At 41.2% G+C, this 12,512-nt stretch overlaps 1 protein-coding gene across 1 annotated transcript; it reads left to right on the top strand.

Annotated features, from left to right (window-relative positions):
* Positions 1-972: 972 nt before the first annotated feature.
* LOC149142126 (uncharacterized) lies at positions 973-4,404 on the top strand. Its single transcript, XM_089449665.1, has 2 exons — positions 973-3,260; positions 3,421-4,404. Exons 1-2 carry the CDS (start codon positions 1,460-1,462, stop codon positions 4,071-4,073), a joined length of 2,454 nt encoding a protein of 817 aa, XP_089305791.1. The 5' UTR covers positions 973-1,459; the 3' UTR covers positions 4,074-4,404.
* Positions 4,405-12,512: the final 8,108 nt, after the last annotated feature.

The raw sequence follows: 12,512 nt of genomic DNA, 5'->3' as shown, positions 1-12,512 counted from the left end.
GTCATTTCAGAGGATTCGATCTATGAGTCAGATACTGAAGAAGCTCTCTTGTAAATCTGTTTCTGGTTAATAAAGGAAGACTTTGGGGTCCATATCTTGCTGGTGTTACTCTCTTGGAATGTTGTGAGATCATTTCATTTTCTGCATATGTTATTTTCAGCCATTAATAATAGCTTTTCGTAGAGTATTGTGAGCACAGGTATCTTGTTCACTTGCTGGGGTTTGGGTGCTGTTAGGGTTTCTGAAGTAATGGCAGGTATCTCCATTACTGTTTGAGATCTAGCAGCATTTTTGCTCTCTTTGTTGACGGTTGTTTTGAGCTGTGCAGAAAACATTTTCTGAAGGAAATTTGTGGGCGTTCGGGGAAGTTCTCGGCTGAACCAGCCAACTCCCGCAAGCATTTTTTTTGCTGAGCCCAGTTGGACTTGATTCTGGGTCTATCATTCGGTTTATTTTTCTAAGTTTGCATGAGAAATTTTCTGAAGTTCTTCACAGTGACAAATCTGAAATTTTCGTTTCGTTAAAATATTTCCGTTCTTATTGCTGAATCTGGCTGTTAAGGGGCCAAATCTGTAAATTAATCAGTTGTCTTAGTGTTTCAATTTTCTCTGATCTAGGGTTTCAAATTTTTTGCTTTATGCAGTTTTTATCAGGGTTTAGGGTTTTTAGGTTTCATTTTATCACATAAAAAATTTGGAAAATCATTTTTGCCAGTTTCAGTTGTTTTTCATGTTATATCAGTGTTTTACGAAACGGCCGTACCGAAACGGAAACGGCCGTTTCGTTCCGTTTCATTAAAAAAATTTCTGAATCGGCCTTTGACCCGGCTCGGCTGGCCGAGTCAGCTATGACCCGGCCGAGTCAGCCAATGACTCGGCCGGGTCATAGCTGACCCGGTCAACCCGGCCGGGTCCCGTCAAAAAACGGCCGAGTCATTCAAGACCGGCTGGGCAGCGATTTAACCAAAAATTAAATACTTTTTTGCTGATTTTTGGCTGAGTTAGTTAGGGTTTGTGGACATGAAAAGGTTATTGTGATTTGTTAAATGCATTTGGGGTCCATTTCCCCTTCCCAAACTCTATTTAAGACAGCCAAATGCTCTCATTTCACTCACAGCAGTCTTATGCATTTGAGTGAGAGTCTTCTTTGAGAGTTAGTGAGCAGTTCTTGAGCTTGTTTTGGAGCAGCAGTGAGGAGTCTTGGAGGAGCATTGTAGCTGGAGTGAGGAGCTTCTTGGGCAGCCATTTGGAGCAGCATTGAGGAGCTGATTTTTGGAGCAAGTTTGAGGAGGCAGTTTGTGCCTGGAGGTATTTTTTTCCACCTCTATAAATCTGTTTTTACTTATTAAATTTTAGGTGCATATCAAGATAGCTTAGAGAGTGTTTTTAGTCAAATAAATGAACATTGAATCAATTTTTATTTTTTTTTTTCATTTTCAGATTGTTTTCCTAGTCAAAAAATGGCACCTAGAGCAAAAGATGCTGCTTGGGCATATGTTGAAATGGTTGATGATGAGATGTGTTGCAAGTTTTGCCATAGGAAAATTAAGTCAGGTCCTGGGGGGATTCATAGGCTGAAACAACACTTGGCAGGGATTAAAGGCAATATTACTGCATGTAAATCTGAGGAAATTGGGGAGATTAGAAAGACTTTGTTGGAAAGCTTTGAAAAATTTCAAGAAGAAAAGACTAGGCAAAAAGAGATACAGGCTGAAATTGGGAGGAAGAGGGAGATACAAAGAATGATGGCTGCCAACCCCCACTATGAGTTTGAGGGTTCTTCCTCTATCCCTCAAACTGATGCATCAAACCCTTTCCGTTATGTTCCTCCCTCTTTTGCTTCTGTTCAAGATAAGGGAAAGGGTAGAATGAAGGGTGATGGGACTATCAAAAGTTTTTTCACTCACTCAGGCTCCTCTCCATCAGATGCACATGGTCCTGAAGTTAGTAAAGGTCTTTCTCAGCCCACTTTAGATGACCATTGGAAGAAAGAATTGAGGGAGACTGCTTGTGACTACATAGCTAGATGGTGGTATGATGCTGATATCCCCTTTAATGCTGCTCGTTCACCATATTATGAGCCTATGTTTGAGGCCATACATGCTGCTGGAAAAGGCTTCAAAGGCCCTACTATGCAAGAGCTAAGGGGGTTTCGTTTGCAGAAAGAAATTACATCAATTAATGAGTATTTGCAAGATTTCAAGGAATCATGGGCAAGAACAGGGTGTACCATCATGTCAGATGGATGGACTGATCAAAGAAACCGTACCATCATAAACTTTCTTGTCTTCTGCCCACAGGGAACCATGTTTTTAAAATCAGTTGATGCATCTGATAAGGTAAAAGATGGCCACTTGTTGTTTCAGCTATTGGATGAGGTTATTCAGGGTGTGGGGGTGGCTAATGTTGTTCAAATCATCACAGACAATGCCTCTAACTATGTTCTTGCTGGTAGACTGTTAGAGGAAAAACACAAGACCATCTTTTGGACCCCATGCGCTGCACATTGCATAGACCTCATGCTTGAGGATATTGGGAAATTAGATTGGGTCAGAAACACTGTAGATAATGCCAAAAGCATAACAAAATTTATCTACAATCATACACTGGTTTTGAGTCTCATGAGGAAACACACTGGAGGCAAGGATATTATTAGGCCTGCCATCACTAGATTTGCTACACATTTTTTGACATTGCAATCTATGCTTTCCCAACATAGAAACTTGCAAAAGATGTTTTCCAGTGATGATTGGAATAAAAGCAGTTGGTCTAACAAACCAGAAGGCAGAGAATTGAGAAGGAAAGTCCATGATGAAACTTTTTGGAGAAAGGCAACAGAGATTGTGAAGGTTGCTGAGCCACTAGTTAAGGTGTTGCGGTTGGTGGATGGGGAAAGGTTGGCTATGGGCTTCATTTATGAGGCTATGGATCAAGCAAAGGAGCAAATAAAGGCAGCATACAAGGATAGAGTGGCAAAGTATGGGCCCATTTGGGCAATCATTGATGAAAGATGGAACAATCAACTCCATCGCCCTATACATGCAGCTGGGTATTTTTTGAACCCACGGTATCATTATAAAGCTAAGGAGTCAGGAGCTTTGAGGGGGGAGGTCAGAGATGGACTGGTTGATTGCATTGAGCGCATGGTCCCATCGGAGTCTGATCAGCTACTGATACATCAGCAGGTCACATCCTTCAGCAATGCAACAGGTACCTTTGGGAAGAACCTAGCAAAGATTGCAAGAGAAGCAGATGAGCCAGGTAAACAAAAATTTCAATTTTCAATTTCTTAATGGTTTTACTATTTTTATTAAAGTTTGTTAAATCATTTATAATTTGAAAGTTAGATATAATTTGTAATTTTGTTGAGCTTCAGCCTTCATCTAACTCATAATTCATTACACTCCTATGTTTTTTGCAGCACAATGGTGGGAGGCCTTTGGTGGCCAGTGCCCTGAATTGCAAAGGTTTGCAATTCGTATTTTGAGTCAAACTTGCAGTGCATCTGGGTGTGAGCACAATTGGTCTGTCTTTGAGAGGATTCACACAAAGAAGAGAAACCGTTTGGAGCAAAAACGGTTGAATGATCTAGTTTTTGTCCAATACAACCTTCGGCTCAGACGGAACCAATTGCTGAACAAAAGACCTGATTCAGATCCCATTGTGTTGGAAGACATTGATCCAACATCAGATTGGGTAGTGGAGAGTCGTCTACCAGAGTTTGATCCTGATGAGGATCTTGATGAAATTGATGTTGGAGATCCACTGCAGCGTGTTCAGTTGAATGCAGATCCCAATCCACCAGCCTCAGTCTCACAGCCAGCTAGTAGGACTCCAGTTGTAGGTGCTTCGCCTTCCTCTGCTCAGCCACGACAGAAGCGCAGCCGCATTTGTACTCTATCTCAGCTTGCATCTGCTGCACAGCCTAGTGGTACTGGTACTGGCACCACTTCTACAGTTGCAGTTGGAGACGATGATGATGAGGAGGAGCCATGGGGCCCCTTGTCTGACTCTGATGATGATGATCCAGAGATTGGTCGAGATGATCTTGGCTCCTCTGGCAGTAGCCAGTAGCTACTAGCCTCCTTGGTTATTTGTATTTTGTTTTGACTCTTGAGTCTTTGATCATGTATGACAGACTACAGTTGACTATGTATTTACTATTGCCATTGGGTACACCGTACCATTTTGATATAATGGATTGGTTCATGAGCCTACTTTGATCATATGTTGTCTTCCATGTATATTATAATGTTGTGTGTTTGGAAACTTGAATGAAAATCTTTAAAATTATGTTTAAAATATTTAAAATTATGTTTTTTTATAAAAAAAATAAATATTTAATGTATTTTTTACAACGACCGAGTCATTGAAATCGAGCCGGCCGAGTCATTGCCGTTTCCGAGTCCGAGTCCGAGTCGATCCTCGGCCGAGTCCGAATCCGAGTCCGTTTTGTAAAACACTGTGTTATATCTTAAGATCTGAATTTTTCAAGTCGAGATGCGAATATGATATCTAGTTAATGGTCTAGGATTCTCGTGGTGGTTTAAAGCATTTATCTTTTTTTAAAATTCTCAGTCGCTGGATATCATTTGGTTATGTGATTTCGCTGATACCTTTTGATGACAAATGATTGTTGTTCACGGTTTATTTTTCTATATCTAACAAGTAATCATTTTAACAATAATCTCTTAAGGCACTGGTCTGCTCAATTAATCAAATCATTTTAGTGCTTTTTATATCGTATCTCGTGTCTCCCAACCAACTGGTCGACAGTTGGTCTCATCATCTCACAGGGACTACCCCCCTTAGCCGCGGGAGACAGGCTTAAACGGAGGGATCGGGGATCAGAGTGACAGCCCCCGGTCTGAGCGTTGTCGTGTCAATCCGCGCGACAACATTTTTTGGCGCCGTTGCCGGGGAAATTGTTTTCTCGGCGTTTCAACGACAATCTTCCTTCTCATTTTTATCTTTTCATCTGGCCCGACAACGCCAACATTTTTTGGCGCCGTTGCCGGGGATAGAGTTTTTCTGTCCTTGGTGTTTCAACGACTTTTCATCATTCATCGTTCATCTTTTTATCATTCATTTGAGCCGGCAACGCCAACATTTTTGGCGCCGTTGCCGGGGACAGAGTTTTTCTGTTCCTGGAGTTTCATCGACATTCACCTTATCATCTTTCTCATCTCTCATTTTGAGCTGGAAAATTCAACCTTTTGGGTTATCATTTGGATCTTTTATTGCTTTATCTTTCGCCATATCAGTAGCATCTCTTCGGTCTGTTTTTTGTTTGGGTGGCGACTCCACTTTCTCATTTTTCCCAGACAAGAAGCTTTCCTCATATCTGCTTGTGGTTACTTTTTGGATCCTAGAATCAGATTCATTGTTCAAGTGGCGACTCCACTTCTCTCATCTCTTAATTTTCTTGAGCAGAAATCTCTTTCTATCATCCATTTGATCCTTCATTGTTCATCATGGATTATTCATTTAAACCATGTCATTTTACTGATAATCTCCATGATCTTCCGAAAGAGGCCGTTGGTAAATTATTTAAGTTCTCGGGTGGTGATTCGGTCACTGTTGAACAGCATTTGAACAGGTTTACTTGTGTAATGATCTTATATTGTAGATTTCCTCAATATAATCATGAAGATTTCAAGATGCGTCTATTTGTCCATTCTTTAGAGGGTGATGCCTTGAATTGGTTTAATAATTTTCCTAATGATTTTTTCACTTCTTTACAAGACATTCTCAATGCTTTTAAGATAGATATGATAGTCCAAACAGCTTGCCTTCTGCCTCTAAAATTGTGCAACAGAATGAAAGTAATTTGATAAGAGGTCCAGCTGAAAGATCCCAAGACGATTCACCATGTCAGAATGTGTCATCCACCGGAAATATTGCAGATCAAGTTCATGATAGTGAAAAATCAGGGACAAATGACAATGAAAGGGAAGAGCAAAAGCAAATTTTACGAAATCTAATGATGCTGGTAAGGAATATGGAAATCAACCAAACTAATTATGTCAATGATGTGAAAACTTTATGCGCCCACCTGGAAAAACGTAATAGGGAGATTGAGGTCACGCAAAGTCACCATGCTAGAGAAATTGAGGCCATGAAAACTAAATATGAAACAGAAATTGGAAACATGCATAGCAAGATGTCAGTCTTAGAAGAGAATATGGTGACCATTAAAGCTGATCATGATAGGGAAATTGACTCTATGCAAAACAATTTATTAACTATGGATGAGGAAATGACTATCATAACGTTCAATCATAACAATCAGTTGGCTGACATGCAAGCGAATCATGAAGAAGAAATAAATTTCATGCAACATTGCTTGATGGACATAAAAGAAAAGAATGATAAAGTAATAAAACACATGCAAGAGCACCATGCCATACAAATCAGTGCTATAAGGGATGAATGCTCTAGACAGATAAATGCCATTAGAATACAGGTTCAAAGGTTTCAACAATTGGAAGATAAGAGAAACCAGCAAACATCAACAGATCAGGAGTCTTCTCATTTGCTGCAACAAGATTCATCTTATTATTGGGAGGTTGTTGATTCGATTGAAAGATGGTTGATTGAGGGTGATCCAGACAGACTTAAGAATGATAAAGATCAGATGCAAGATGAAGAAAGACATAGCACGCATATCTTACATACTTCATCTGATAGCTTTGAAACAGAAAGTACCAGGTCATCAGTAATTCAACCAGCCAGAAAGAAAAAGCGCAAGAGAAAGAAAATGAGAAGAAGATTTGACGCATCAAACGGCCGCAAGCAGCTTGATTTTCGGATAGGAAAGAGTCCTACCATATGCAAAATTGGACATGGCACATCCGACAAGCAGCCGACAGATTTGCCTGAAAGCAGGCAAATGCTCAGTATGCACTATATTGAACACATCTGATGCCGTAGGGCATCCTTTATTCTGGATTCTCACATTCCTGCAAGCAGCAACGTGTCCCCAAGTAGAGCCAGATGTTGACCTCTACTGGTCAACTTCCCATGCAGTACACCCTCTTTTCTTGGCAGAAAGGGGTAGCACCTGAACGACGTGTCCGTGCCAGCCTACAGTCATCAGCAGCTTGATCATTTCAATTGTAAACCCAGTCTGCATGTATGAATTGTAAATAATCTTAGCAGACATGAGTCATGTATATGTATTGCCTAGGCGGACCTAACTTTCTAGTGGTAATCTACGTCCCGGAAGGTTTTTTGTCTCACCGATCCATGGATCGGCAGAGTTTTCCTTCAAACCTGACCCCAAAGTCGGGATGGATTTTGTCATTAGAATTTTAGGAGAATCCTAGTGTGTTGATCTGCTAGATTATAGTTGTGTCGCAGAACTGGGTGTTTTGTGAGGGTCTGTATTAAGTGGGTTTGTCCCCTTGAGATGTAAATTGTAAAAAGTCATCATGAAATGTGTCTTGAGGGTTGAAAATGTTTTAAATCCCCTCGTGAGTCCTAAGTCCTAGGTCCTAGGTGATGTTTCCAAAGGCTTAGTTCGATGATCCATTTAAAAAATGAAATAAAATAATAAAATAAATAAAAATTAAGAAATTTAAAAATTTTAAAAATAAAATAAAATAATAAATAATAAAAAATTTAAAAATTTTAAAAATTTTAAAAATAATAATAAAAATTTTAAAAATAAAATAAAATAATAAATAATAAAAAAATTTAAAAAATAATAATAAAAAATTTAAAAAATTTAAAAATTTTAAATAAAAAATTTAAAAATTTAAAAAATAAAATAAAATAATAAATAATAAAAAAAAATTAAAAAATTTAAAAAAATGAAATAAATAAAAAATAATAAAAAAATTTTAAAAAATTTAAAAATTTAAAAAATAATAATAAAATAATAAATAATAAGAAATTTTAAAAATTTTAAAAATAATAATAAAAAATTAATTGAATAAATCGACGGATGAGATCAAGAGATGTCTTGATCTTCATCAACGGTCGAGATCATTTCTACATGGATCATTCGAACTAGCCGTTGGGATCATTTCCTTTATATAGGGTCTTAGGTGGTCATTTCAGAGGATTCGATCTGTGAGTCAGATACTGAAGAAGCTCTCTTGTAAATCTGTTTCTGGTTAATAAAGGAAGACTTTGGGGTCCATATCTTGCTGGTGTTACTCTCTTGGAATGCTGTGAGATCATTTCATTTTCTGCATATGTTATTTTCAGCCATTAATAATAGCTTTTCGTAGAGTATTGTGAGCACAGGTATCTTGTTCACTTGCTGGGGTTTGGGTGCTGTTAGGGTTTTTGAAGTAATGGCAGGTATCTCCATTACTGTTTGAGATCTAGCAGCATTTTTGCCCTCTTTGTTGACGGTTGTTTTGAGCTGTGCAGAAAACATTTTCTGAAGGAAATTTGTGGGCGTTCGGGGAAGTTCTCGGCTGAACCAGCCAACTCCCGCAAGCATTTTTTTTGCTGAGCCCAGTTGGACTTGATTCTGGGTCTATCATTCGGTTTATTTTTCTAAGTTTGCATGAGAAATTTTCTGAAGTTCTTCACAGTGACAAATTTGAAATTTTCGTTTCGTTAAAATATTTCCGTTCTTATTGCTGAATCTGGCTGTTAAGGGGCCAAATCTGTAAATTAATCAGTTGTCTTAGTGTTTCAATTTTCTCTGATCTAGGGTTTCAAATTTTTTGCTTTATGCAGTTTTTATCAGGGTTTAGGGTTTTTAGGTTTCATTTTATCACATAAAAAATTTGGAAAATCATTTTTGCCAGTTTCAGTTGTTTTTCATGTTATATCTTAAGATCTGAATTTTTCAAGTCGAGATGCGAATATGATATCTAGTTAATGGTCTAGGATTCTCGTGGTGGTTTAAAGCATTTATCATTTTTTAAAATTCTCAGTCGCTGGATATCGTTTGGTTATGTGATTTCGCTGATACCTTTTGATGACAAATGATTGTTGTTCACGGTTTATTTTTCTATATCTAACAAGTAATCATTTTAACAATAATCTCTTAAGGCACTGGTCTGCTCAATTAATCAAATCATTTTAGTGCTTTTTATATCGTATCTCGTGTCTCCCAACCAACTGGTCGACAGTTGGTCTCATCATCTCACAGGGACTACCCCCCTTAGCCGCGGGAGACAGGCTTAAACGGAGGGATCGGGGATCAGAGTGACAGCCCCCGGTCTGAGCGTTGTCGTGTCAATCCGCGCGACAACAGGAGGCATTGGAAGGCCACCCTGGGTTTACTTCGCCCTTCGGGTTCAAATTAGAAGGGCCCTTACTTCTTCATAGGGGTCACTCACTATTCATAGGGTGAGGGTTAATCAGGACTTGACTGGATTGACCTTTCATTCAGGACCTGATAATACCTTTCAAACCGTTTGCCCGTATTTCTTCCCCTCAAAGAAAGAAAAGGCCAACTCTTCCCACAGTTATATAAACTGAGATCATATCTGTTAGATAAGGGGGCAGGACTTTACCGACCGGGTTGATCAAGACCTTACTGGACTGGGTTTCCCTTTAAGGATGCGCAAGCAGGCTCGACCATAAGGGAGAGGACCTTACCTTCGCAGAGCTCGGGTAAGACCAGGACCTTACCGGGTTCAAATTAGAAGGGTTGACCTTTCAGGACCTTTGGTTATGGTGCCTTTTCCTCTACTATGATTCTTATATAAGGGGCAAGCCTGCTCCCGGTCTCAAGATGAGGGCCTATAATCCCAATGGCGAATCGAAGTGTCTTTCGGGGATGGCTACCCGCCCGGTAGCTAAGCTAACCATTAGCGCTTGAGCGGAGCCAATGGGGAGGTGCGCACGCTGCCTTGTGGGCTCTATGCCTACCGAGGGTCTTGATCGATCAGGCTGGCCTTCCCTCGACCTACTCACTCGGGTAGGGGAAAGGATAGAGCCGATCACCCATCTTACTGGAGACGAGACACTGAACGACATCTTAACACAGGGCGTCCGATCCGCCGGACAAGCCGTGTAGGAAACAACGGTGAGATCCTCCCAGCGCGCTCTGCGCGATAGCAAGGGGTCAGAGGGCCATACCACCCGCCCACCCCAAAGGGACCTAGCAATAGGAAAGCACTTGGCGAGTGCCGGGTAGAGGGGAAGGAGCCTATGTACTTGTCACGCCCCTAAGTAAGGCTACGCATATTGAAAGCTAGGCTACACATAGGTATATTGAGAGCCCCTTGACGACTAATAGTACAACAAACTAACATATTATTGAAAGGCGTAACATAGGTATATTGAAAGCTAGGAGTCACTAACGTATTAGACAGGCTTTTAGTAACGTATTTCAAGCCAGTAAGGGGGGCTATCTGACAAGTCCTACTCGACGTAGCCTGCCACGCCCCCCCCCACCGTGGACCTGGACGCTCGATCACCTTGGAGATGGGGTTTTGACAGGCCTTTGGGTACAGAACCCAGAGAAAGTGAAGTCAGAGAGCCGTGTGATGGGTTACTATCCAGCACGGTTCGGAGAGCACTTGTGTAGCCTGCACCGGTTCACGAGACACAGAAAGGGGCCTCTTCGCTTTGCTTGCCGTCCGCCTTTGCCCTCGTAGAGCCAGCCAAGCGGGGCGAGCCCCCGCAGGTGTACCCTTGACTCTCTCCCGGAAAGGGCCGGTGGTGGGCATTTGGGAAAGTAAGGTCGATCGGGTTTGTTTTCGACGGTACAGAGGAAGAACGAAACGAAGTGAGAGGCCGCATTAGGGGGGCAGGAGAAACTGTCAAGTCGATCGGGCTCGCAGGGGAAGAGCGGAGCGAAGTCAGGATCTGGCCGAGAAAAAAACAACGCTATGGATACCATGACCGATCACCATCGAGACGGAGTAATATTTCGAAATCACTCCGGGTCAGCGGTTGGATGGCCCACAAGCATCCAATGAGTGGGAAATACGCCGCGAAGAAAAGGTTTGTAAATGACATAGCGTTCCCGATAGGAAATGACGACCCCTCCGGAAAAACCAAGTTCTTCAAGTTCCTTCTCCCGAATAAGTTCCGCGGGACGAAAGATAGCACGAGTAATAGACTTATACAGACCATCCCTGCTGTGCGTCCCTCCTCTAATTACTCGGTCATGCAATACTCCTTTCATATGGAGAACCAAATTCATTCTGACCCCATAGACGTCGTAGTTCTCAATCATTTCGTGGCACCGGCTGAACCGGGGGGAGCGGATAGACAGGGAGGAAGCTTAGATAAGAGAATACGCTCCCGCATTGGTTTTTTTGTAGAAAGCTTTACCGCCAAGACCGAGCAGGGCGAGTTCTTGGCCGAAGCCAATAAAAGGTTTACCCACTTCATTTTCATTTGCCGAGCGCGCTTTGCGAGAACAACAAAAACCTGTTGGTCCATACCGCTCTTTCCTTTCTTCGGTGCTACCTTTTTCTTCCCAAGGGAGAACCTTAGGGTGCCCAATAACAAAATTGGTGATGCCCTACCACTAAGGGAACAACTCCTAGGTAAATCAAGGATAAAATTAAGGAACCTCCCGGGTAAGGAGAAGGTAATCAGATTGGTAGAAAAATTCATATCCCTAGGTGGGATAGGAGGATTGATGAGGGGAATAGGGATGATGATAGAGATAATACTGAAAAACAGAAGAATTCCATACGGGTACAACTATTATTTGAACGAAGTGCGAAAAATGCGATCTTTGTTGTCCAATAGAACAAACACTAATACCTTAATCGGGTCGGTCAAAATCTTAAACTATCAAAGTGCTTCTCCAATTGCTCAGGACATATCTTTCCAACTGAGGGACAGAACAAGATCATTTCGTTCCATTCTTAGTAAAATAGTTCGGGATATTCCATTAGTAATGCCCAAAGGGGTGAGGGGGATCCGTATTTGTCGTCCAGGTCGATTGAAAGGTGCAGAAATAGCTAGAACCGAATGCAGGGAGTATGGAAAAACATCTTGTAATGCATCTCGCCATAAAATTGATCACGCTTCTGCGAAAGTATCTACTCGTTATGGAATCTTAGGTGTCAAAGTGCGGATCTCATTCATATAGTAACAAAAAGAAGGGACGTGCCATATCCGAAACGTACGAAATATCGTAAATATCGGAAAGGCATATGTCGTAGGGGTTGCGAAACGGGCGGTACACAACTTGGTTTTGGAAGATATGGCACCAGAAGTTGTGGAGCCGGTCGTATCTCATATCGAGCCATTGGAGCAGCGCGTCGTGCTACAAGCGGACAATTTCGAAGAAATGGTCAAATACGGGTAAGAGTATTCGCGGATCCCCCTATTACCGGTAAACCTACAGAAGTGAGAATGGGACCGATTCACTTACTCGATCTATCTCTCTTTTCTTTCTTTGGGGGGTTTATATATTGCTCAAGGCTGCCTAGCTAGGAAATCACTCTCATTATATACGTAATTACGTCATTCGAGATATGTCATTCTGCCTTCGCAGAGCAGCAATATCTGTTTGGGGTCTTACCTTATAGTCAAGGAGACACGAAACTGACTGAACCTAAACTACCACATGCTCAT

Source organism: Pinus tabuliformis, chromosome X (genome assembly GCF_031772625.1).
Source record: "Pinus tabuliformis cultivar Carrire ecotype Pingquan chromosome X, CPIR1, whole genome shotgun sequence".
NCBI classification, from domain to species: domain Eukaryota; kingdom Viridiplantae; phylum Streptophyta; class Pinopsida; order Pinales; family Pinaceae; genus Pinus; species Pinus tabuliformis.
The sequence above is the reverse complement of the archived record's forward strand: the minus strand, read 5'-3'. Positions and strand labels throughout refer to the sequence as shown.

What these genes read in the sequence shown, in the direction of transcription:
- LOC149142126 (XM_089449665.1), top strand. Translation starts at nt 1,460, where the DNA reads ATGGCACCTAGAGCAAAAGATGCTGCTTGGGCATATGTTGAAATGGTT. An exon ending in AAGAGAAGCAGATGAGCCAG is followed by an intron (nt 3,261 to 3,420) that starts GTAAACAAAAAT and finishes TGTTTTTTGCAG; the next exon opens with CACAATGGTGGGAGGCCTTT.